The sequence below is a fragment of the Amphiura filiformis genome, chromosome 3 (genome assembly GCF_039555335.1).
Source record: "Amphiura filiformis chromosome 3, Afil_fr2py, whole genome shotgun sequence".
NCBI classification, from domain to species: Eukaryota; Metazoa; Echinodermata; class Ophiuroidea; order Amphilepidida; family Amphiuridae; genus Amphiura; species Amphiura filiformis.
In genome coordinates, this window is record NC_092630.1 from 19,839,251 (window position 1) to 19,867,187 (window position 27,937).

At 36.4% G+C, this 27,937-nt stretch overlaps 1 protein-coding gene across 1 annotated transcript in view; it reads right to left on the reverse strand.

The window, feature by feature from the left end:
* Positions 1-3,246: 3,246 nt before the first annotated feature.
* Positions 3,247-27,937, reverse strand: part of LOC140148179 (uncharacterized) — a 171,426-nt gene continuing 146,735 nt past the window's right edge. The window contains 6 exon segments of the mRNA XM_072170040.1: positions 3,247-5,520; positions 7,479-7,772; positions 8,709-9,340; positions 9,343-9,643; positions 15,489-15,645; positions 20,384-20,447. Of these exon segments, the coding sequence (XP_072026141.1) occupies positions 5,461-5,520; positions 7,479-7,772; positions 8,709-9,340; positions 9,343-9,643; positions 15,489-15,645; positions 20,384-20,447 (1,508 nt within the window). The 3' untranslated portion in view covers positions 3,247-5,460.

Genomic DNA, 27,937 nt, shown 5'->3' on the forward strand with positions numbered 1-27,937 from the left:
GTTTATGGAGTTTCCAGATCCTTTAAACTTCCTCCAAATTTGTAAACTGTAAAGTGGATTCCAGTCCTTAGTAGTTCCATCAGCATTTCCTCTCCTCACCTGTCCTCAAATATTGTCTTTGTATGAGTGCATCAAAAGATCATTTCTCCCCTTTTCAGCCAGCATATGGAATACCCTTCCTGAACATAATATGTATAACCTGAATATATAGAGCTTCAAGCAGGAGGTAAACCGCTATCTTGGCTGGTACTAGCCCATCAGCACTACTTGGCATTAACTACTGTGCCTTGATTATTAATTAGCCTTGACATAAAGAAATGGGTCTTACTACACTGGGATGTTAATTTGCTTCCATTTTTATACAATTTCGTTGACTGCATGATATATAGTCAAAACAATAGCATTGGGATAAAGTAACTTGATGATTTATGCCAGACAGATTCAAGTACCAATACATTAGTCACATAAATAATGAAACTATATGTTCCACTTGCCCATAACACACCCAAACACCCACCACACACACACAGACAAACAATAACATATCATCTGAGTACTGTTTCCACAGAAAACCTACACAATATGTTTTGCTAAATTCTAAACATTAACATATTTATCTTATTAACATCCTCATTAAAACTATGCTTCAAAATGTACAACATTTCCAATAAAATGCATGGTATACCTCATCTCAGGTATGCATAATTACATAAACAGCAAAGTAAGTTTTTCTTACCATTTTTTTGTGCATAAGAAAATGTTTGAAAAAGGAACTAGGTTACTTGGGATGCAAATAACATCTTTGTTTTTCCCCTTAGAGAGAGAGTTTATACCTTACGGAAACAATGATAATATTTTGCTTACAGAAAATGATCTCTTACAGAAACAGTTTAGTTCATGGCATAGCCACATGTTATAATGGGCAATTCCATTTAAAATCCACACTACCCCTGTGGAAGATTTAGCTTAAGTCTGCCACAGAGGGAGTATGAGTTTTGAATAGAATACACAATTGGGTAACTTCCATTTGAAATACTTACTCCAGTTGTGGAAGATATAGGTAAAGCCGTTATACAGAGGGAGTATGGGTTTCAAAATGATTAACTCTGACTAGTTACATTTGAAAAACATACTCCCCCTGTGGAAGATATTTCTAAAATCTTCCACAGGGGTAGTGTAAATTTCAAGTGGAATAGCCCAATGCAAGGGTTTGATTCAACCTACTTCACACTTAGCAATACTATTTTGCACCATGGCAAGTCATTGACATCTGTGCATATTTCATTGATTAAAGCTTAAAATCGTGACCGACTACGCATTTAAAGACATCGCATGGATGTAAACACGTTTTGGGTTGATTTTTTCAAATTCCCACTACTGAAAAGGCTAAAAGTTTTGTTAATTCACATGTCTTCTTCAAGGGGTGCCAATAAATTCTGACTGCACTAGCCATTGCATCACATTCAGTGGATACATAAAAACAATAATTGAATATTATCAGGTGCCTTGCTTTGAACACATTCAATCAAATCATTTATATTGCAAAGCATTGTATTTGAAACTACATGGCTAAATTGATGCATTATTAAAACAACTCATCCCGATTGGTATGATTGTAAACCACTAAGGCCAAAAAAAAAATTGTTTGTTTGTCCATAGAGGCTTATGAAACAGTTGGGTCGGTAAGTCGGATTTTCATTTTTTTAATTTTTTTTTTATTACAGATATTGCACTTGAAACTGACAATTTGAAGACTGGTAAATAAGTCAAAACACACAGCACTTCACTGGTTTAACTCTTGAAATGGTTCTGCATGTTATACTGTTCATTTTCTTTACATTTTCTTTCTTTAAATTTATACTAACCACTGTTTTATACGATGTCCCATCGATGCCAAAAAAAAAATCAAAAATCAAAAAAAGAAAGAAAAAAAAATTCCAAAAAAAAACAAAACCCAGGACCAGGGTACACTGTCGGTCGGACGTGGACAAACAAACAATTTTTTTTTTTGGCCTAATAGTATGCTTACACATAATAAGTATGAACACTTTCGTTGAATATACATTCAAATTTATCCTCATGTGAGCAACTGCCACAAGTTCTTAGCAGAAATGGATACATTTTAAAACTTGCACTAATATTGAGTGCAACATTTCAGAAAACTGTTAAGCAGCAATTACATGACAACACATGATAGAGAGAAGCTTACATTTAAAGACCTGACTGTGACAAAAATCAAACTCAGTCTTTATACATATCCTATTAAGCTACTTGCAGTTCCGCCATTATGCACTATGTGCGGGAGAGCCTCGAACTGGCAGCATACATGAATGGGAATTGAACTAGTCATAACGTTCTGTGTAAGGTTACATAATTCTTCCTTTCATGTATGCTGCCAGTTCGAGGCTCTCCCCACATAGTGCATAATGGCGAACTGCAAGTAGCTAATTCACTCATGCATGGTCATCAAGTTTTGGGTAGAGCCATGAACTGGCAACATACATGAATGGGAATTGAATCAGATATACATATTATGTAACTTACAGTAAAGTTACATAATTCTTCTTTTTATGTCTGTTGCCAGTTTGAGGCTCTACCCAACATGGCGGAACTATGCAAGGGGTGAATAACTTTAAATGCATTAATCGTATTTGGTATCTAAAAACACCAGGAGAGAGAAAATTTAAATTCAGTCTCAGTGTAAGTTTGAAGGTGTATTGATTTTATTGATTTTACATGCCGCAATAACCACTGAACATGTAATTTTTAAATTTAGATTTTGTTTCTTTAAAAATACTGCTGCATTATTAATATTGAACGAAACTAGGCGATCAACAATTTTGTGAATATGATTAATAGTTCTGAAGCCATAGGGTATTTATAATGGCCAAATTACTTTTTGTAAGGTGTTTAGAACATTTTGCCACCTTCTTGCTTTCTTATGTTCATAAATCAGTCAGATGTAGAATAGAATTTTATGCCACCTGAGAACAAATTGCAATTACAGAACATTGATGTTACTTTACACGGCAGAAAAAGTAATTTGCCATGGCGAGTTATTAAATAGGGCTGCACCACTTCGGCAGTCCTTTCTTCTAGACCACCATTTTTACATCAAATTATTACTTTGCCATCAAGGTTTACATTTGCAAACAATTTACAAACTCTTAAGGTAGAGCTATTACTCAGAAATATATAATTAAGACACAAGTTTGTTTGTTATTGTAAAAAAAAAACCCTTAACACACCTTAATTATAAGTGCCCACTTACAATGGGCATGGGCACTTAAGGTGCATTTAAGGGTTTTATGAAATAGGACCCTGTTGTTATTGCTGTTGAGTCCGCCCATGCATACATACTAGTCTAAGCTATTATACATATCAACTTCTTAACAAAGCGATCATTTTGGATAAAATTTATTACACACTTACTTTTATGAAGCTTGGGGAAAATAAATTGAGAGAGAGTGCAAAAATCATGACTCCGTGGGGCCTGAACACTGGTCACTTGATGACCGGCTGAGATCTTAATACCACTACACTATCATAGATGATACTCTGGTAATCTCACCTAGTCATGATTGCTCTCTCTCTCTCTCTTACTTGTGTCTTAGCCGCCAATTATATATTACATTATATTTTTGGTGGCCAAAAAAAAAGAATTGCTATTAGTCCATTATGATATATCTACCTCCAGTCACCGGCACTAGCTTTGAAGTTTGGCGTGTTCTACGTTAGCTTTGCGTTACTTGGTGCCACGCATGTACATACTTTTACAATGTGGCGCATATGCACACGCAGGAAACAATGCTAAGCCAACGCAGCACACGCTGAGTGCCAGTGACTCGAGATAGATAACTCTCAATGCAAATCAAAATACATAAAATGAATGAATCTAGGATGACTGACAGTATGGACTAAATACAGTACTTGTCATGATCCAACTCTCATTACCTGGCAAGGTATACACCTGATGAGTTAATTGTTTACTTTTACTTTCATTTTCAGAGTGGATGTATGGCAACCATCCATTAACACAGTTTTCCTTTTTTTGCTCTCATGCTGACATTTTTAGAGTTAAAAAATGGCAACCTTCCCTCAACATGGTTGTTCCTCTTTGTAGCTCTACTGTTAATATAACTAACCCCATGATCATTTAATATCAGCAAATATAAGAACTATTTTAATTGGTTACAGGGAGGAGTATATCATATACTGAGCCAATAAGAGACATGGTGAGAACAGTCTGTATGGTTAAAGGAAACTACGCTTTAAATGTTTCTAAAAGCTCTATTTTTAGACAGTGCGCAATCTAAAGTTACTGTTCCGAACCAAGGCTACTTTTTGTACATTACATTGCATACAGACATCACACGTCTATCAATAGCCTCCGATTGAGCATGTTATGTCTATTGGGCTATTCCAGTTGAAATCCACACTACCCCTGTGGAAGATTTTTGAAATATCTTCCACAGGGGGACTATGTTTCTCAAATGTAATTAGTCAGTGTTAATCATTTTCAAACCCATACTCCCCCTGTATTATGGTTTTACATTTATCCTCCACAACTGGAGTAAGTATTTCAAATGGAAGTTACCCAATTCTCTGTTCTATTCAAAACTCATACTCCCTCTGTGGAAGACTTTAGCTAAATCTTCCACAGGGGGAGTGTGGATATCCAATGGAATAGCCCATTATGATTGGTCACTCAGATCATTATACCAATGGGGTTAACATCTTGACAGGGTTGCCAAACCCGCGATTTGGTAGCCCAATTGGGGGACTTTTGAAGATTTTCTTGCGACTTTTGACAATTTCCTGTCCCATAGAAACCAATGGTTAAGAAAAAATTGGGCGACTTTTCAACATTGGCTCCCGCGACTTCCGATAGTTTCCTGTCCCATAGAAACCAATGGTAAAGAGAAAAATTGGGCAACTTTTCGATTATTTGACCCGCGATTCGGGCTGAAATCTTTTGGCAACCCTGCATCTTGATTGAAATTCAATCTAGATCTATGGACACTGGATTAGGCTTCAATGATATTGTCTAGTAGCACAAACTGCAAGTCCAAATAAACTTTATATTAGCACCAACTACTAAACACTTAATTCTGGATTAGTAATATGCAGGTCAGTAAAATACCTTTGGTGTCCAATATACTACCATAAAATCACCATTACGATACTCATCAACACAAGTTGATATTGTGCCGATGCCGGAAGTGGTCTTAGAAGAAACACATGCTAATTGATACATGAACACTTTCATGATGGCACCTGGTTTACATGTTGGCAACATTAACCTGTACACTGTATGATATCATAGACAACAATGCAATAACATCACTGACACATGAAGAAACACGACTATCATAAATCCGATTGCAGAAGTGTCGCCAGGTAGATTGTCTTCCATGTAGCCAGTTCATCTGTCGTCTACTTGATCCTATCTCCATTCTCTTATTGCTTCTGTGTTGTCATGTATGCATTATGAAGTTTGCCAACAAAATCATCATCCGTCTGAATAAAAGAAAAATGAAATAAAAGCAAATCGTGAAATTCAATGATGTCACATCCTGCTACAATGGGCTATTCCATTTAAAATCCACACTACCCCTGTGGAAGATTCTGGAAATATCTCCCACAGGGGGAGTATGTTTTTCGAATGTAATTGGTCAGGGTTAATCATTTTGAAACCCATACTCCCGCTGTATTATGGCTTTACCTATATCTTCCACAACTGGAGTGAGTATTTCAAATGGAAGTTACCCAATTGTCTATTCTATTTGAAACTCATACCCCTTCTGTGGAAGATGTTAGCTAAATCTTCCACAGGGGTAGTATGGATTTTAAATGGAATAGCCCAATACAAGGCTCACATGATATTTACACAGTATTGATGACTAATAAAACTTACTGTCAAAGAAGCACTTTGACCAACCTTGATAATGATCTATTACTACAAGGTTAAAAAATTAAATTTTCAGTATCTGTGTATATCTGAGTATATTTGACCCCAAGATGAACCTTGCCTTCAGCATCCTTCAGGTCTACATAAGTCCCCAAACCCAATGATCATTGCTAATAAGTTTGAGTTCAGTAGTAGTGATAACTTTTGGAATGGCATCTATGTCACTAAACTTCAATCAACTTAGCTCATACAACTGTACACATAAACAGACAGACAGAATTCTCTTTCTGAACAAGTTCAGGCAAGACAAAAAAATACTACTACACAAAGGCAAAATACTGAAAAAAAAGGCAAAATTCCCACAAGCAATTGAGAGATCTGGACTGCGTTATCAGCTGTCTTCCATGCACTTTACTCAGGAATTCAAGTGGCTCCTTGCAAAAATATAGGGATAAATTTTGAAGAAAAAAAATATAGAGCCAATATAGGGGAAAATGCCATAATTTATAGACATAAAATAGGACTTTTATCAACTCAAAAAATGTCTAGGTCAATCTGGGGTCATCTGGGGTCAAATCACCATAAGACTGCTGCAGGTTCATGAAATTTTGTGGGAACAACCACCTTATAGCGAGGCAAATAATGTGAAGGTAATTTTGGGGTCAAGTGAAATTGCACTGGTTAAAAAAAATGATGCGCATCAAGGTGCAAGTATAAAATGTCCACTCTGGTCATATGATGATATCCTTTCTGATGTAGAGTTGACATATAGCTATTGCAATACCTCATTGTTTCTTTGTTGCCACATGTATACCTTCATAATACCACAGATCAGAAATTGGGCCTTTGGTTAATATTGCTATAACTTCGGTTAATATTGCTATAAATTGCGAGCAATACCTTCCCAACTCAAAATCAAGAGTTACGAAACATACTACCTTAAGGGTTGACGAGGTATTGTTGGTCGAAGCAATCTAAAAATCTATTTTTATTATCTAGATCAATATATTATTGAAAATTAACACCTTGATGTTTTGCAAAAGTTCAGTCTACAAATCGTATACTTTGCAAACTTGCTTAATTTATTGTTGTTAATGAGTTATGTACGTTTTACAAAAGTGTTGTTGTTTCAGCCCTCTTCACAACCTAACTCAAGAACCGCAGCACCTATAAAAGTATATCTGTGATATTTTAATTCTCCTACACGCTCGCTATGAATTGAGCAATGCAGTTTTTGCCAAAGCTCACAACCATTCGTAAGATACCGTGAACTACCAAATCACAACAGTTTAAAATAATTAATAACCTTAAGAACATCACTCTGAGATTTGACATTTGGCCAACATTGCTGCAACTGGACACTAAACATACTATCACAAATTTTAAAATCTTAAATTGGAGCAATAAATGCAAAGGACTCCCAACAAAAATTGAAGTAGTCAGATTATGAATAGAAAATGGGCTTGACATAATACTCTTATTTTTAGGAAATGATGTAGAATTATTTTGAGCTAGCAGCAACCCATCTGTTTCAACCTAAGACTTTTGTACATGTAACTATACATACCCTTAAAAGTTGTATAAAGGCCTCTCTAAACTGGTCCTTGGTAAGTGGATCAATTCTGACCGAAGTTTGCTGCCCCATTCCCCCTAGGCTTAAAATTGGCATGGTCTTCCTCCTATCCGTTACCAGATCTACCTGGGTTGTACCACTTGTGGTCATTGCAGGGGTGGTAGTAGATGGGAGGAATGGATTTACAGAGGAGACTATACCCTCACTTGTTGCTCTCTGGCGGAAAACTTGTGGTGTAAGCAAGGTTGGTGGTGCAACAGAAGCTGGTATTCTCTGTGGTGAAGTTTGCTGTGTGTAAGAAGATGAACATTACATGAGTAATTACAAACTAAAACTCAAGACTTCTTCTGACTTTGTGTTTCATCACCTGCGACAAGCTCTTTGATTGCTGTTCATATTCAAATCATTATAATTTGAAGCCATACCTTGATATTCTTCTACATTTTTGTATCTTATACCGTAAAACCCCGTCTACAAGCATATATAGTGTTTTTTATAAAAGCTTAATTAATTCGAAACAACTGATCGGTCTTAAAATAATACTTGTTTGTATATGCTTGGATCCATAATTTATTTGCTCAAACTCCATAATGGCGACTGGATTAATGTAGCTTTCATCAGAAGCACACTATATGCTTGTAGACGGGGTTTTACGGTATCTAGTATCTTATGCACCAAAATTGACCCATAGCTTATTATCATGTCCACCCGACAATCACTGCCATTATCATCATCGTCACTCATCATCATCAGCACTATTGCATCACCAATATCAAATCAACAACAAAATCATTTCTGAAATAGCTCATATCTGTAAAATTTGTTGTTACATGTTATTGTAACATGTATATCATTCAAATAAAACCATGTATAAATTTTGCACTATTTTCAATCTTGATTTAGTCAGTTTTCATAAAATGTGACCAAGTCCAGTTTGTGTGTAGGATTGTATACACAACATGTACACAATGCAAATAACATCCTACATTCTACAAACTTAGGCCTTAAAAAGAAAACTGTTTGATTGGCGTAACATTTAAAAAAAAAAAATAGGGCAGGTAGGTCGGGATTTTTATTTTTTTACTTTTAAAGCTGTAAATTGTGTTTGATCAAGGCCTTGGAAATGTTTTTCTTACTTTTAAACTCTGGGACGGGCCTAATTTTCGGTCGGGTTACGCCAATCAAATTTGTTTTTGTGGCCCTATCTGCTATAAAGAAACTCACAAATGGAGAGGTTTCTCCGCTGTCTGGTGCTTGTATCTGCAACAACATGTTCCCACTGTCACCAGCAGCTCCACCACTGCCAGGCTGGACACCGTCAGCTGCTATTTGCTGTAGAGAAGGCACTTGATACCCGCCACCCTCTGCTCCTAACAAAGGCTGACTTTGTACATGTTTTAAATGTGGACTACCGCTACTTGCTGGACTACTACTTTGTGTTAGATGGTGTGGCAGTAACAGCCCTGATGATTTAGGTGTGCTCAAGTTAGCCAACAGCGTTTGAGTTAAATCATGGGTCCCACTGTCAGGGATTAGGACGGGTTTAGTGTCTGATTTCAGACCTAGTAATGTTGTTAAGCTTGATTCACTTGCAGCATGGGGTATTGTATCTCTACTAGGTACACTGCCCTTTGCTACCTTAGATTCTTTTTGTTGCTGTAACTGAGTGAGGAGATTTTGTATTGGTACTGATTGTCCATCTGTATGAGAAGCTCCTTTTGCACCGGTGTCTCTGTGGATATTTTCAATACTTTCCACTGTCCTAAATTGGTTGGAATCTTTTGGTTTTGATGTTGATTCTTTGGATGCCCTAGTGTGAACACCCTCTAAGCTTCCAACAGTCATCACTTCCCTTTAGTCAATGGATGGTCAATGTTCCTTTGAGCAACACCAGATTGCAGTAGTTTCTGTAAAGCAGGTGGCATATGAGAAGTTTCCTGCATGGACACAGACCTCTGAAATCTTTGCTGCTGCTGCTGGGATGGACGCCCTTTCAATTCTCCCGCTTCTTGATCTCTGTCCTCAGATGATCTTTGAGTCTGCTGCTTCTTTGATGTGTCCTTTGGTTTCACTGGGATTGGTCTGACAATGGTGGAAGAGCCAGTAGCCATATGAGAGGCACCTGTGCTGCCTTCTGATGACTCTGGATGTGGGTGGCTCTGAAAAAGAAAAGGATAGACACCATGATCAAAATATGCCGGCAATCATAACATTATGCCTTATATGTTAGGAAAAATAATTATCAAGCACGAATCACATGGTTTTATTTAAAACAAAGTCATATTGACCATAAAACAAACAAAAACAGCCGGCTCTCAACACGCGATATTCAAAATTCCCATGCCGAAACAGTCTAATAAGTGCAATGACGTAATGGTTATTTGTGACCCGGCAGCACAAATGAGCCGTAAATTACCTAAATTGTATTCTGAGTTACGGTGTAAAATGTGTACGAAGGTCATATTCATCGGTAACTTAAGCTGGACCGACATCCGTCTCATTTTGATAGTCAAAACTAATCAATAATCCTATTGTTGAAGTGGATAATAAGCTTCTACCTTAGATGGCTATAGAACTTTTAATAGCTCTGGTCTTTGTTTGCTTTTGCTAAATCCTGTTCAAGTGGTGGGTTACCAGGCATTGTATTTTGTACAGGTATGCATAACCAACAATTAACAATGAGAGAACTTTCTTAAACCTCGTTGACTTGGGGATGATTTGAAATGACCGCCAATTATGACTGTTTGATATTTATTACCAGCAATGTGGAAAAAGAGACACATGTAAAAACGTAAAAAGCTATAATTTTGATGAAGGAGCAAAGTTTAACAAACCATAACCCCGCTTCTGGATATCGTTTGAAGTCAAATTATATACCATTTTAAAGTTTATGATGTTTATTTTTTAAACACGAAATAAAACAAAATTCACCGGGGGAGGAATTTACGGCTCATTCGCCGTGGACGGTCACATTTGTGCTAAATTGTCGTCAATTTGTGCGCCCGGGAATTTTGAATATTGCGTGTTGAGAAACGGATGTTTTTATTCATTTTTATGGTCACTATGGGTTTGTTTTAAATAAAATCATGTGATTCATGCTTGATAATTATTTTTCTTACATATAATGCATAATGTTGTGATTGCTGGAGACTTCCTTTAACAAAATCATAAATATCATAACAATAACTTTGCTGACCTAACATTTTGACTATAATGGTCCTCCTGGGTCCCCACAATAGGATTGTATACACAACATTTAAAATATCCACCTTATTATATGAATTAGAAGGTTAAAAAATCCTCACCATGGAGTAAGATGCAGGATCCAAGGGGACATTTTAATAGTATATAATTACTTACAACACTCTGCTTGTTGTCTACAGGATGTCCCAGAATGATTTATACCGGGAAAGTTGGAATTTTTCTAGGTATGAAGAGCATTACTATTGGTAGTATTGTTTTAATTTCTAATATCTACATATATTTAGCTTTCTTAGAAATTTTAGATTTTAGAAATTAGACGTTTCTAATAGAAGTTACAGGATATTGCGTAAAAATGGTGAATTCCAAGTTTTGACAAAACCTATTTTGAAAACCTGTAAATTACTAAAAGTTCAGCACAAAGTTATTTGGAAAATTTTATGCAGGTAAATTTGTTGTGTCCTGTTCTTACTTCTACTAAAAATCGATATCTATCGATTTTTTATGATGTTATGAAGCAATCCTTGTATGGAATAAAGGACTTGTTACACTTGAGTGACCTTATACTATTCTTTCTTTGGCTGCGGTTTTGAAGACAATCATTGCGGTGTGTGAGTTTTATCATTTGAAATGCCGGCAGAGATAGATTTGTCATAAAAGTATAGAGAAGATGGTCCTTAGCGTCACAGCATGCATTTATGTCCACAGTATATTGGCAAACCCACAGCTACGTAATGGAGAAGATTAAAATTTACTCATGGGGATTCTTGAGAAAGACTCTTGATTTTGATCATTTCAGCTCTAAAAGATACCTAAATTGCTCCTTCTTCATATTGCGGTGATTGTCCAGGTGATTTTCAACCATAAACCAAGACTTGAATTTGTTTTTAAACTACAGCATGTAGTTTTTGTTGTTTGCTTTATATTTTGTTGTCTGTCCCTGAAGAAGAGCACTTTATCTGCTCGAAACGCCGCTTGTTTTTTGTCTGTTTAGTGTTTGACTGCTATGTACACAGTGATTTTCATCACTTCCAGTGTACTGTTTTCCTGACACTTTTGTGGGCACTGGAATTGGCAATTTTTGTCCGTCGAACTTTGCCTGTTTTGTGCCTACTCTAGATGTTTGGTTTAGCGTGTCTGTTAATATGCACAGTGATTTTCATCACTTGTTCTAGTGCAGTTTTGTATTACCATTGATCCTTGTTGTTTTTGCAGGTTCAGCACTTACTTCTGTGGGCCTTGGAACTGGTAATTTTTGGCTATCGAACTTTGCCTACTTCTTCTGCCTACATTTGCTGTTTTTGTCCCCCTGCATACTGTCTTGTCTGCATTTTACTTGTTTCCCCACATCAAGTTGGTGTACCTTGCTTTTTTTTCTTTCAAGAAAGATACTTAATTTTGATTGATTGCAGCTCCGAAATAAGACCGGGAAAGTTGGAATTTTTCTAGGTATGAAGAGCATTACTATTGGTAGTATTGTTTTAATTTCTAATATCTACATATATTTAGCTTTCTTAGAAATTTTAGATTTTAGAAATTAGACGTTTCTAATAGAAGTTACAGGATATTGCGTAAAAATGGTGAATTCCAAGTTTTGACCAAACCTATTTTGAAAACCTGTAAATTACTAACCGTTCAGCACAAAGTTATTTGGAAAATGTAAAATGTTATGCAGGTAAATTTGTTGTGTCCTGTTCTTACTTCTACTAAAAATCGATATCTATCGATTTTTTATGATGTTATGAAGCAATCCTTGTATGGAATAAAGGACTTGTTACACTTGAGTGACCTTATACTATTCTTTCTTTTTGGCTGCGGTTTTGAAGACAATCATTGCGGTGTGTGAGTTTTATCATTTGAAATGCCGGCAGAGATAGATTTGTCATAAAAGTATAGAGAAGATGGTCCTTAGCGTCACAGTATGCATTTATGTCCACAGTATATTGGCAAACCCATAGCTACGTAATGGAGAAGATTAAAATTTACTGCAGGGGATTCTTGAGAAAGACTCTTGATTTTGATCATTTCAGCTCTAAAAGATACCTAAATTGCTCCTTCTTCATATTGCGGTGATTGTCCAGGTGATTTTCAACCATAAACCAAGACTTGAATTTGTTTTTAAACTACAGCATGTAGTTTTTGTTGTTTGCTTTATATTTTGTTGTCTGTCCCTGAAGAAGAGCACTTTATCTGCTCGAAACGTCGCTTGTTTTTTGTCTGTTTAGTGTTTGACTGCTATGTACACAGTGATTTTCATCACTTCCAGTGTACTGTTTTCCTGACACTTTTGTGGGCACTGGAATTGGCAATTTTTGTCCGTCGAACTTTGCCTGTTTTGTGCCTACTCTAGATGTTTGGTTTAGCGTGTCTGTTAATATGCACAGTGATTTTCATCACTTGTTCTAGTGCAGTTTTGTATTAACATTGATCCTTGTTGTTTTTGCAGGTTCAGCACTTACTTCTGTGGGCCTTGGAACTGGTAATTTTTGGCTATCGAACTTTGCCTACTTCTTCTGCCTACATTTGCTGTTTTTGTCCCCCTGCATACTGTCTTGTCTGCATTTTACTTGTTTCCCCACATCAAGTTGGTGTACCTTGCTTTTTTCTTTCAAGAAAGATACTTAATTTTGATTGATTGCAGCTCCGAAATAAGACCGGGAAAGTTGGAATTTTTCTAGGTATGAAGAGCATTACTATTGGTAGTATTGTTTTAATTTCTAATATCTACATATATTTAGCTTTCTTAGAAATTTTAGATTTTAGAAATTAGACGTTTCTAATAGAAGTTACAGGATATTGCGTAAAAATGGTGAATTCCAAGTTTTGACCAAACCTATTTTGAAAACCTGTAAATTACTAACCGTTCAGCACAAAGTTATTTGGAAAATGTCATGCAGGTAAATTTGTTGTGTCCTGTTCTTACTTCTACTAAAAATCGATATCTATCGATTTTTTATGATGTTATGAAGCAATCCTTGTATGGAATAAAGGACTTGTTACACTTGAGTGACCTTATACTATTCTTTCTTTGGCTGCGGTTTTGAAGACAATCATTGCGGTGTGTGAGTTTTATCATTTGAAATGCCGGCAGAGATAGATTTGTCATAAAAGTATAGAGAAGATGGTCCTTAGCGTCACAGTATGCATTTATGTCCACAGTATATTGGCAAACCCACAGCTACGTAATGGAGAAGATTAAAATTTACTGCAGGGGATTCTTGAGAAAGACTCTTGATTTTGATCATTTCAGCTCTAAAAGATACCTAAATTGCTCCTTCTTCATATTGCGGTGATTGTCCAGGTGATTTTCAACCATAAACCAAGACTTGAATTTGTTTTTAAACTACAGCATGTAGTTTTTGTTGTTTGCTTTATATTTTGTTGTCTGTCCCTGAAGAAGAGCACTTTATCTGCTCGAAACGTCGCTTGTTTTTTGTCTGTTTAGTGTTTGACTGCTATGTACACAGTGATTTTCATCACTTCCAGTGTACTGTTTTCCTGACACTTTTGTGGGCACTGGAATTGGCAATTTTGTCCGTCGAACTTTGCCTGTTTTGTGCCTACTCTAGATGTTTGGTTTAGCGTGTCTGTTAATATGCACAGTGATTTTCATCACTTGTTCTAGTGCAGTTTTGTATTACCATTGATCCTTGTTGTTTTTGCAGGTTCAGCACTTACTTCTGTGGGCCTTGGAACTGGTAATTTTTGGCTATCGAACTTTGCCTACTTCTTCTGCCTACATTTGCTGTTTTTGTCCCCCTGCATACTGTCTTGTCTGCATTTTACTTGTTTCCCCACATCAAGTTGGTGTACCTTGCTTTTTTTCTTTCAAGAAAGATACTTAATTTTGATTGATTGCAGCTCCGAAATAAGACCGGGAAAGTTGGAATTTTTCTAGGTATGAAGAGCATTACTATTGGTAGTATTGTTTTAATTTCTAATATCTACATATATTTAGCTTTCTTAGAAATTTTAGATTTTAGAAATTAGACGTTTCTAATAGAAGTTACAGGATATTGCGTAAAAATGGTGAATTCCAAGTTTTGACCAAACCTATTTTGAAAACCTGTAAATTACTAACCGTTCAGCACAAAGTTATTTGGAAAATGTTATGCAGGTAAATTTGTTGTGTCCTGTTCTTACTTCTACTAAAAATCGATATCTATCGATTTTTTATGATGTTATGAAGCAATCCTTGTATGGAATAAAGGACTTGTTACACTTGAGTGACCTTATACTATTCTTTCTTTGGCTGCGGTTTTGAAGACAATCATTGCGGTGTGTGTGAGTTTTATCATTTGAAATGCCGGCAGAGATAGATTTGTCATAAAAGTATAGAGAAGATGGTCCTTAGCGTCACAGCATGCATTTATGTCCACAGTATATTGGCAAACCCACAGCTACGTAATGGAGAAGATTAAAATTTACTGCGGGGGATTCTTGAGAAAGACTCTTGATTTTGATCATTTCAGCTCTAAAAGATACCTAAATTGCTCCTTCTTCATATTGCGGTGATTGCCCAGGTGATTTTCAACCATAAACCAAGAAAGATACTTAATTTTGATTGATTGCAGCTCCGAAATAAGATCCCCCCTTTACCGTTATGCCGTCAGCTCCCAAAGGCCCACCATCTCAAACTTCTGTGGGGAATTGATAATGTGGAATTGATTTTAATATCTATCCTAGTCATTTCTTGCTTAAAGTGACAGAAAGATTTTCTGTACAAAATATTTTGTCTGACTGCTCTTGCCTTATTCAAGTTATTTATGCCATTTGTGTGATCCATTAGCACACTTTTATTACCTGATTAAACTCGTCCTGTGCCTTGGATAACATTTGCATAATATCTACTTGTTTGGGTTGTCCCATTCCATTGCTGGGTTGTCCTCTGGAAGACGTCTCAGAGACACTCCTCTGTCTGGTCTTGGCTTTAGACCGCTGCTTAGCTTTTTGAACTAGTCTGTGAACATAAAAGCCCAATTATACATACTTCGTTAAATTCAATAACTACAAAAAATGCATTTTCTATTGCATATATTGAATGAAGTCATTATTTTCACAAATGTTTTAACATTAAAAAAACCCTGATATTATGCATTCCCTGCAGCAAATAGAAGTATGTACTCATTGTAAAGCCGTCCACATCTGCCTGACTGCCTCGCCAGTCCCGACCGTAGAACATTTTTTGGTACAATTACCGAAATGTGTGCAACTTGCTAGACTTGAGTCTAGTCCTCGTTTACGGAGTTTAGGGTTAGGGTTTAGGGTTGGGGTAGGGCAGTCTTGTAATAAGACTAGTAGAGTTGCACCCTATTCGGCAATCGCTCCCATTTTTTAAACAATTTTCCCCAAAAGTCATGAAAAACTGAAGATATAAAAGAAATGTTGTAAAATACCATTTCCTGCATGTTTTCCCATGTCAAGTTGCACCTGGTGTCCTCAGTGTCTTCACAAGTAAAATATTGTTGAACTTAAAAGTGTAGTATTTTAAGTCTGCCAGGCATGTATGTGGGGGTATCAAAAAGTTTTTGAAATCAACCAGAAGTGAAGAAGCTATATCGATGAATTTTTGTCAGGGTAATGGTCCTTATGTACATTATTGTCCAAAAATGGTCTCATAAGTACTGAAGTACATTACAATCGTGTAAAAAACAGAATTAACAAAAAAAATTGAGGGCATTCTCCTCAGCAAATGTTATAATATGGCTTTAACAGGTGGTGCTAGATGGGCGGTAATCTTTTCATGATAAGATACGCCCCTTTCTTCACTGTGGCGGCATCATCCTCAAGTGATGGACGTCCACTCATCTGTGAGGGACATTTGGCCAGTTTGGCAACTGTGCCATATGGCGGACAATCATCACCGTAGACCAATGGTCCTAGTGACCAAATATGGGCATAATGGCTCCAAAAAATATGGCTGCGATGGCTCACTGTACAGTTCCCAGAAGAAAAATGCAGCAAAAACAGAACTTGGCAAATGCTAAGGCAGAACACAGCAAAAACAACCCTTAGCCAATGCGAGAGCCACATAAAACTTGAAGAACTAAGAATATCAATTTGAACTTGCTTCGCCAAAAATGTATACTAAACCCCCAATAAAGAGTATTTCATCAATGGAAAACAAGTGAGACCCCTGGGTTGGAGTTCCATGCAAATCAGGATATTCAGCAAGTTGTACAGACATACATACAGATGACAACCTAATGTAATAATGCAGTAATTCCTTATGGTTTAAAGGCAAGAGGACAAACACACCAAATTCGGTGGTAACAGTGTAGCACAGTGGTTAAGGTTATTGACTCTGGTGGAAGAGGTCCCAGGTCCATTCTGCGGCGGAGGCAAACATCATAAACATTTATCCACTTTCTCCATTTCTACCTCTGATTGTGAGACAGATGCAGGGATGACAAAGATCTTGCTGTCAGTTTCGATTAGATAATAACCTGGCTATTTGCACATCTTGCTCTGGGCATATTTGGAGAAGTGTCTAAAGTACGGGCTGTTTACCCAAATTGAAACTGCCAATTGGAATAGAAATTTGATTGAAAAACTGAAATGAAATATGCCTTGCTCAAAGAAGATAACAAGAATATTTCACAAGCTATTTAGTCACAATTGAACTGAAATGAAATCAAATGAACTGCTAAATAAGAGAAGCAATTGCACATTGTGTCTTACACACATAGAGAAAGATCTTCAAAGTTAATCTCTGTGCCCCATGAGATCAGTGCATTTTGTTATTACAGCAATTTCTTCAAGTTAGTGATCCAAAGCATATTCAAGCATAATGATACTGTTCTGTATGCATAACAAAAAAACTTGCACTGCTATTCACAATATCAGAAGCACATAAAGGCAATTACTAGAAAGCAGAAAATGTTCATGTGACATATATTTGTTAAATTTTCATGCTTGCATATCTTTCTTTTGCCTTTAAATTTATTGTTTTTGCGGCAATTACATACCGCAAAAGTGATAGTTCTTCTATAATATCACGAAAATTTGCAGATACAAAAATATTGTGCTTTACTTACTGCCATCTTTGCCATAAAATTGTATCTTTCAAATCAATTATTGAAATCTCATTAGTCTGCCTTGATACCTTATAATGGAGATTTTGACATGATTGATTTTTCATGGCTTATCATCAATTGATAGTTTTACTTAGTTAAAATACCTAATTTTAAGCATCCATACATGTTCACATAACAAATACCCTGTATTTGCATTGTCTATTTTTATTTATTTTATAGCTATTTGGAGGGTGAAAAAGTGCGAAACTAAAAAATTGTGTGATAATTTTAACTTGCGGTACAAGATTTTAAATAAACGGTTCAGGTGCCACATTAATACAATATGAATGTGAAATTTCCCCTTACAAGTCTGCTTGTCTTCTCTTGAGAATACACTTGAGATTTGGACTGACTCACATTATACAACTGCACACAATTCCCATATCAATTTTTCATCAAAATAATTGCTACATAGTAATGTCAGCCATGTTCTATTGACAGTACTTGATCTTAATTAAGCTCCACTTAATTGGAAAGCAATTTAAAACATACCTGGAACTATTCGCTATATTCTTACACAGGGTAAAGCACACACTGAACCATATTACTAACTAAAGATCGCATGAGATATTTCATATACATTGCCCATGTAGGAGCACATTCTTGTTCAGGTTGTTGCACCCTATTCAAATTACAATACCTTTCTTAAATCAGTTACATGTAGCATTTTTACATATAAAATTTGAATTAATCATTATTCACTTTTGGAAGTTCATATTGTGTGCCATGCAACCAACTCCCAAGTGTCACAGAACTAGGTTAGTTGGTAAGCCTTAGCAAAGCATACTAAGGATCATTATGGATAAGACAACTGGGAAAAAAGGGGGGAAATTCACTTCTACAGGGGGATAGACTTGCCAAGTAGACACTAAGAAATCAACAGCTTGAAAATCTGGAGAATAAATCTGACATTTTTTGTAAACATATTTTTAAAAATTTCAGTCGAAATCAACCTACTTCTGCTAAAAAAAGGCTGATTTTTCATTCATTTCTTGTCTAATCACTTCATATAAACTTTCGTTTTGTTTGTCCTGTGTGCAGACATGTTGAAAAAGGCATCAGCTAATTAGATTAGGTAGTTCGGTGATAATGTGTGTAAAATAATGTAAGTAGGAAAGCTATTTGCCCTACATACAATGGATTTTGATTGATGGAAGTGTGAGACAAATCTTGCCCAGAACCTATTATCCCACCCACATTACACAAATGCTGTACTTTCTTTTGAGTGAGTGCACAGGTCTAGTTATTAATGATTAAGAACATGTTTAAATACCATCAAACCATCAAAACCATCAAATGCTGGACATGGGCCAGCCATATCAGCCGCAGACAAGACAACCACTGGAGCTCAACATTCACACATTGGACACCTTATGGGAGAAAGCGAAATAGAAGACGCCAACGGAAGTAATGGAGGGACGAGCTGCACACTACCAGGGGAGAAGTGAACTGGTACCAACAAGCACAAAACAGAGACACATGGAGACATCATCCTGCATGTGGATTGATAATAGCTGAAAAAGTAAAAAAAGTTACACCAAGAACCTCACATTACTGTGCTTTTATTCCCCTGCATTTTTTAATTCTCTCACCATCAACCGGGTCATTTCTGCTGCACTACAAATGCACTCACATATTTAGTGGGGAGAGCGGAAGGTCTATTGCCAGTTGGTCTAATACCATTTCGTCTAATTCCCGTTTAGTCTATATTCAATTGGTCCATTACCAGAAAGGCTAATTGCCACTTATAGTCTAATAATCATATAGTCTAATGTCCATTTAGTCTAATATTGTTTGGTCTAATAACCGGTAGGTCAGCTAACCATATAGTCTAATAACCATTTGGTCTAATATTTCTTTAATAACCATTTGGTCTAATAACCAGTTGGTCTAATAACCGTTAGGTCTAATACTTGTATGGTCTAATAACCAGTTAGTCTACTACCATTTCGTCTATTTATTAATAAACTAAATGCTTATAAGATTAAATGGTGTGTAGACCAAATGGGTATTAGACCAAATGGCTACTAGACCTATTGGTTATAGACCAAATGAGTATTAGACCAAATGGTTGTTAGACTAAATGGTTTTAGACTTACTGGTTATTAGACAAAATGGTTATCAAACCAAATTGTTGAAGGACCAAATGGTTAAAGGACCAAATCATTATTGGACGTAGTAGATATAATAGACCTAATGGGTTTAGACGAAATGGATGTAGACGAAATGGATATTAGACGAAATGGTAGTAGACCAAATGGCAAATCTCCGAGCGGAAGTCCACTTCACCGCATATTACCCACTTATAAACCACCTCAAAAGGTTGTTGTTGTTGACACTAGGAAATGTTTTTGCATCACATGAACGTTATAAATCGATTTAAGAAAAGAAATTTACAAGAACTCGTTAGTTTATGTACAGTTAGTTGTTTTCTGATAACTATTTTTTACATATGTTTCAATGATGAACTTCCCGGTTGTCGTAAATTGTGAAATTTTTCAGAGAATTGTTGCCTGGGAAGGTCTTCCAAGCTGCCGTTGCCATCATTGGGACAATACCTTTATGGGAAAATCACAGGCATTGATATTGCAAGCTTGTTTATGTATACACAATGGTACTTACCCATTCATGACTTGAGTCACTTTGGCGCATTCCTCTTTATCATAAAACCACAAACCATAAATAGCTGGAACAGAAATAAATTTAAAAAGCAATTTATTAACTCTTTGTAATCAATATATGCATATGTAAGACTTAAAATTTATTAATCGGATGTATGTGGTAAAATGCACTTAATATAGAAAATAGATGCAATTCAGGAACAAAATGCCCTAGATGGACAGAATCATTGAAAAATCCATTTTAGATGCTGGAGGAAACATATATGGGGCACATACACACACACAACAGTCCAGGGGCTACCAGATAAGGAAGGGGCACTAATTAGCAAAGAGGCACCAATTAGGTTAAATTACTACTGGCTTACTAGTCTTGGACAGGACTTGTCACACCCATAACTGTTTGAGGCATTTTAAATTGATTGATGTGTAAGTTAGATGTCCTGCTAGTTGGATCTATAAGTGTAGTGATTGTAAAAAGTTTTATGGAATGCTGACGCTTAAATGGCCAGGGTTTTAGCTGTAGCAATAATTGCAATCATACCTTTTAGACCATGAAAAGTGATATTTCCAACTCAGGTGATGTTTCTAATAATATGGTGCATTTTGATTGTTGTACAAATCCGGGGGGGGGGGGACTTCAATATGAAATGGATATAGGTGTAGGGCTTGCACTTTCGCACTAAGGGGCATTCGGTGAGAGCAAAATGTAAAAAAATATGGGGTCATTGGGTGAGAGCATGATTTTGGCATTCGGTGAGAGCAAAATGTAAAAAATATGGGGTCATTGGGTGAGAGCATGATTTTTGGCATTCGGGGAGAGCAAAATGTAAAAAAGATGGGGTCATCGGGTGAGAACATGACCTTTTAAATTGAATCTTTGGGTGAGAGCCGAAACATTTTTGATATATAACAGTCCTCAAAGTAAATTTTATAAATCTAATGACATATTCTAAAAGTGTATGTAGCTGGGAGGAAAAGCCGACGATCAATTGAAAATTTTGATCTTTCATATTGAAGATATGGATTTTTTTCCCAAAAGACCTAATTTTTTTGTGTGTTTTGGGGAAAAAATCCATATCTTTAATATGAAAGGTCAAAATTTTCAATTGATCGTGGACTTTTCATCCCACCTACACTGCAAAAAAGTTGGTCAAATCTTTCTACCTATTTGGTTGGGCAAACTCTTTTACTTATTTGTTGGTCACGGCTTGCCCAATAATAGTTAAATCTAAATTCTTATTGGGCAACCTCTCATTTTGACCATTTATTTATCTTTATTTTACTACGAGAGGAGTAAAGTTGGTTAAGTTTTTGGCCACGTAATTTATATACGACTGTTGTGCAAAATAAATCACATCAGTTGGGCAACTTTGCAGTAAATTGCGTGAATTACAAGTTGTTGGGCAAAAAGATGTAAAATGTTGAGCAATGTTTTCGATCATGCGCACTGTTGTCTTTTCATTGAACAACAGTTGGTCAACATTCATGTTCGTTCTGGAAAGCACATTTTCGATCTTATCGTAAAATGGCGGATGACATGGGTGCTGGCAGAGTGGGGGCTGGCACAGCTAATTGACACCTTTAAAGGTGAGTTTTCACTAAATTAATTATAAATACATACATTATTACACGGTGTTACCCTCCTCATTTCAAAAAAAAAAAAGAAAAAAAAAAAATACTGAGAAATTTAGTGAAGCTGTTTTACGACATGTACGAGTCAGACACTCGTGATATGCACGCATAGCCATGCATGCATGATGGCAGTATGTACTGAGCAGTTAATAAGCTTACGTATCATTTTTTGAAAATAACTTCACTAAATTTCTCAGTATTTTTTCATACACAGTGGTCAGAATGAAATGAGGCATAACACCATGTAATATTGTATGTATTTATAATTAATTTAGAGAAAACTCACCTCACAATTGAAAAATATTTGCCCAACTAATTTGGCAAATATTTTGCTTAATAATTAAGCAAAAAATAAACCAAAATATGAACCAATAATGTGTAAAATGCCTAACAGTTTAATCAAATTTTGTCCAACAATTGGTACAATCAACTATTTGCCCAACAGTTTTATTAAATATTGCCCAACAATTAGTGAAAAATATTTACCCAACTATGTTGGTCAAATATTTTGCTTAACAGTTATGCAAAAATAAAGCAACATATGAACCAATACCGTGTAAAAATGCCCAACAGTTTGTTCAAATTTTGAACAATAATTGGTAAAACAAATTGCCCAACTGTGTTGGGTAAATACTTTGCCCAATATTTGAGCAAGTTTTTGTAAACCAACTGTTGGTCATAATTTTTGTACAACTCTTGTTGGTCAAATTTTGACCAACTGTTTCATGTGTTGTATATAGACCAAACTGTTGGTCATTTTTTTGACCAACATTATTTGCAGTGTACATACATACACTTTAAGTACATATCATCAGATTTGTAAAGTTTGCTTTGGGTACTGTTTAATATCAAAAATATAAATTTTTAATCATTTGCCATAAAATGTGTATTACATTGTGAATTTCGAAAAATCAAAATTATTTGATATCAGAAGAGCATTCTTCGTATTCAGAATGCAATTCGATATGTCTGATGTCCCACAATAAATACTGTCCAAACGCTCATACCCCATCCCTTAATAGGATGAACAAATTTTAATTGGAATTAAATAGTCAATTCTCAGTGACCAGGCTTTTGCCCCATTGGAACGCTGATGCTGGTTACAAGCATGATCCTTGATTGGTGAGAACACTTGATTACATTCAGAGAAAATTGGATTGCTGTTCCTCACAAATTATTACATGTCAGTTCAATCAACTTATTTTTGCCCTTAAAAGACATGCTAATGTTTATTCAATGTCCACCATGCATCAAATTGATCCTTATCAATTTTCCCTAAGAAAATTTTAGCTTATTCTCAAGCTAAGAATATACACAGCACATGAAATTCAATCTTGTATGAACCACTTTGTAAAGGACATCAGTGGCCATTTCATTAGTATTTCATCTATAGAGTGTTCAGCAGTGCATTCAAGAGAAACATCTGTTTTAAACACATATAAACATTATTATATAGTCATGTTGGGGCAATGAAACTAAATGCAGTAGAGTTAAGAATTTGACAACACAAGTGCCTCTTGTTATCACTGATTCTTCATTCTTGCATTGAGTAAATTGAAAAAGAAGACAATTCATTATAACAGTTGTATACAAATATTTTCCACCCATAATGATATCACATTCTTTGTTCCTAAAACCTCCCCTCATGATAGGGTGAGAATTTGAGTCCATTGCTTCCAGTCCGACTGATGTTATATCACAAAGTCTGAAGCACATCTTGTATTAGCCGAGTACAAACATTCCAAGTACTTGGTGTAGTGACAAATTCTCACAGATGGATGAATTTTTTAATTTATTGACATAATGCAAGTAATATCTACAGCAGTTTAATAATATGACAATTTTGTGTGTTGGTACAATAAACTGCATCTCACAATGCAAGTCTGTCTGTCTGTCTGGGTTATACCATTTTCCACCTTGATGTGGCAGTGACGTCAGTGCGCATTTCATTGGGCGATAGCTACAAATCGCTTGTATTCGCTCAAAACGCTAGCGTGCATACACAAGCACTTAAAGACGCCGCATAGATATGCGCAAGAGAAACAGTTGCCTCAACGCTTTGATGTCATTGCTACATCTGGGTGAAAAATGGTATAGTTGGGCTAACTACAAGTATGTTCAGGATTTCATCCACCTGTAACTTTGCTACAGTATCACAAGTAGCAAACTATCCTCATATGGCAGCTTTTCATTATCATTACCTAATTTTCAGCCGATAATACGATTATGACACGATCGTAAGCGATGGGGAAAAACACACTCATGTGGACTGGGTCTTAGATTCCATAAACTCCTAAACTTAAATCAGCCCTCGAATTAAGGATCTGAAGGGGCACAGCAATTTTTTTAGGGCAAGTTGGAAATTGCTTTGGATTTTCACTGAAAAGGCAAGGCAGCACGGCAGTTTGTAATATTTCAACAGGGCATCATGGCAACTGTTGAAAATTTGAGAAGGGCACCAAGGCAATTTCTCAAAAGTGAAGAAAACACACACAAACATAGATAGATGACTTTATAAATGAAGGGGCCAGGGCTGGGGCACCAACGGCAACTTCATTAGAGGGCACGGCAAGTGACTGCCTTGGGTAAAGGACATATTTTGAGGGCATTACGGCAGTGGGGATGGGCACAAAATGCCATGGGTGCCGTGGGTTAATTCGAGGGCTGACTTAAATGCAAACCTTAACTAAATAAATGCCATTTAGATGACACAAAATTGTGTCATTAGCATGTTTATAGATACTAGAGGTATACCCGTATGGCCGTATGCATTAATGAATTTATTTATTTATTTAACTGACCATTTCTTTCTTCAGTTAAAGGGTTAATATAGCCTAATACAATCACCAGCATAAAGTGGTATAGGTCATAGCCTGATTCCTCAGATTTATTTTACCAAGTTAATAAGCTCAATCCAGCTGATAGTGTACTGTTTCACCCCATTGACCCCTTATGACCTTTGACCCTGGATGACCTATTGGATGACCTTTGACCTCAGATGACATCACTTATTTACCGGTAATTAACTACATCAATTAATAAATATATTTTTATTGTTTTACTGACTACACTTTGTTTCTTCCTTCATTTAATGGGTTAATATAAAACCCACAGTGGAAGACATTGGCTTGATAGCAAGAGTTGGTATATTGTGCAAGGCCTATACATGTATCAGCATGATCAGAACATATCATCAGAGCTATTTATAGATTAACAGAGAGGGCATTCAGGGTGCAATATACCATACTGTGGATTTTGGATAAAACAAACAAAATATCACATTTTCGCCGATTTTGAGCCCAATCCTTTACCGATCTCGACCAAATGTGACCTCCGCATTCCCCTCGCATCAAGGAGTCCACCCTCCGAGTTACAGCCCAATCGGACCAAGTTTAAAATTTGACCTTTGACCTTCGACCTCCGATTTAGACCGAAGGTAGCTTACGACGCCCCCGTATTTTTCTGCATCCCCGTGCGAATTTGGCGAGGCTGGGATCAAAACTGACGGAGCCTTTTACACACATACATACATACATACACGCAACATAAGGCAAATTATAGTAAGACTAGAGTTGATACCCGTATGCATAAATGATTATTAAGCTCAATATGCCCATATGCATAACAGCAACATAGCCGGACCCACATGACCTTTGACCTGTTTGATGCCCTTTGACCTCGGATGACAATTAATTAATTAATTCATTTATTTATGTATTTATTTAACTGACCATTTCTTTCTTCAGTTAAAGGGTTTTATAATACAATCACCAGCATAAAGTGGTATAGGTCTAATCCTAGGGACTTTTATTTAATACCATAGCCTGATTCCTCAGATTTATTTTACCAAGTTTAAGCCCAATCCAGCTGATAGGGTACTGTTTCACCCCGTTGACCCCTTTTGACATTTGACCCTGGATGACCTGTTGGATGACCTTTGACCTCAGATGACATCACTTATTTACCGGTAATTAATTAAATCAATTAATTTATATATTTTTATTGTGTTACTGACTACACTTTCTTTCTTCCTTCATTTAATGGGTTAATATAAAACCCACAGTGGCTTTGTACTTTTATAGCAAGAGTTGGTATATTGTGCAAGGCGTATACATGTATCAGCTTGATCATAGCATATCATCAGAGCTATTTATAGATTAACCGAGAGGGCATTCAGGGTGCAATACCATACTGTAGATTTTGGATAAAACAAACAAAAAATCACATTTTCGCCGATTTTGAGCCCAACTCTTTACCGATCTCAACCGAATGTGACCTCCGCATTCCCCTCACATCAAGGATTCCACCCACCGAGTTACAGCCCAATCGGACCAAGTTTAAAATTTGACCTTTGGCCTTCGACCTCCGATTTCGACCGAAGGTAGCTTACGACTCCCCGTATTTTTCTGCATCCCCGTGCGAATTTGGCGAGGCTGGGATCAAAACTGACGGAGCCTTTTACACACACACATACATACATACACGCAACATAAGGCAAATTATAGTAAGATACCGAGTTTTGAGAAAGGCGCTATAACTGACAATAGCAATCTCATTAACATGCCTTGCGATAGCGTGTTTCTGCCATTACTTTGAATGTATAATCGCAATAATCGCACCGCGATTTTAAAGAATTGCTATTTGTGATATAATTAACACAAGTTATATTTTTCTAACTTAAAATCTTTCCACAACACTTGATTAAAACGGCTTAACGTGAATTGTGAATGCTGAAAAACACGGTAAACAAGTTTGTAATAAATGTGTTGATATCATGAGAGTCTATCATTGGGGCGGTTTTCTTTATAAACATCCTCGTACGTATCATTATTCCATAAATTTCCTTGGTTAAAACAACACGGTTCTCGGCAAAGAGAAATTTAAATCTGGGGTGGGCGTTTATTTTATATATATTTTTTTAACAATAATGTTTAGAGGCGGTGTTCGTTATTGGGGCGGTATATATACACCATGTACTGTTGCTCAAGTTGCCAATGCTTTTTAAGTAAAGAGAAGTTTGAAATCTGGGATTGGGAAGTTTTCGGGAAGGGGTATATTGTCTGTGAGTACTTAATCTAAACATCCTCGTCCTGACAACTCTTTCAGAGGATGGCGACTTTAGAAACAGCGGTTCTCAGCAAAGAGAAATTTAACCACTTGTATAAACATCCTCATCCTGACAACTCTTTCAGAGTCGACTTTAAACACAGCGGTTCTTGGCAAAAAGAAATCTGGGGTGGGCGGTTTTTAGAAAAAGCGCAAAATCGTGTGAATAGCACAAGCTTGAGGTATGTGATGGAATGAGTGAGAAGAGCAAATTCGTGTGAATAGCAAAAGTTCGAGGTAGGTGATGTACACTACAGATAAAAGCGCAAAATCGCGTGAATAGCACAAGCTTGAGGTATGTGATGGAATCAGTGAGAAGAGCAAAATCGTGTGAATAGCACAAGCTTGAGGTAGGTGATGTACACTACAGATCATTCGCTTTCACATAATACATGTGGTCCTCTATGCTATTATTGCTATTTACAAAACTACTATTGAAACAGCATATTCGCGCTACATTTTGCTATTCTGTGCTTTTATCGTAAGAATCAGACTTTCACATTAACTTATGCTCCTTTGTGCTACTATTGCTATTTACCTATACTACTCATTATATTCGCGCTACATTATGCTATTCTGTGCTCTTATGGCAAGAATCACACTTTCACATTAACTTGCGCTCCTTTGTGCTATTGTTGCTATTGTCAGATTTAGCGCCTTCATGCGAGTTTTGAGCACATTGTTACGAGTCGTACTGACTCAAGGCCAAAATCACCTTTTACCCGAACTCACACGAATGCACAACACAAATACACTGTTTGATTAAGCTAACAAAACCTAAGTCTTTAATTGAAAACAAAGTATGATTGGTACATAT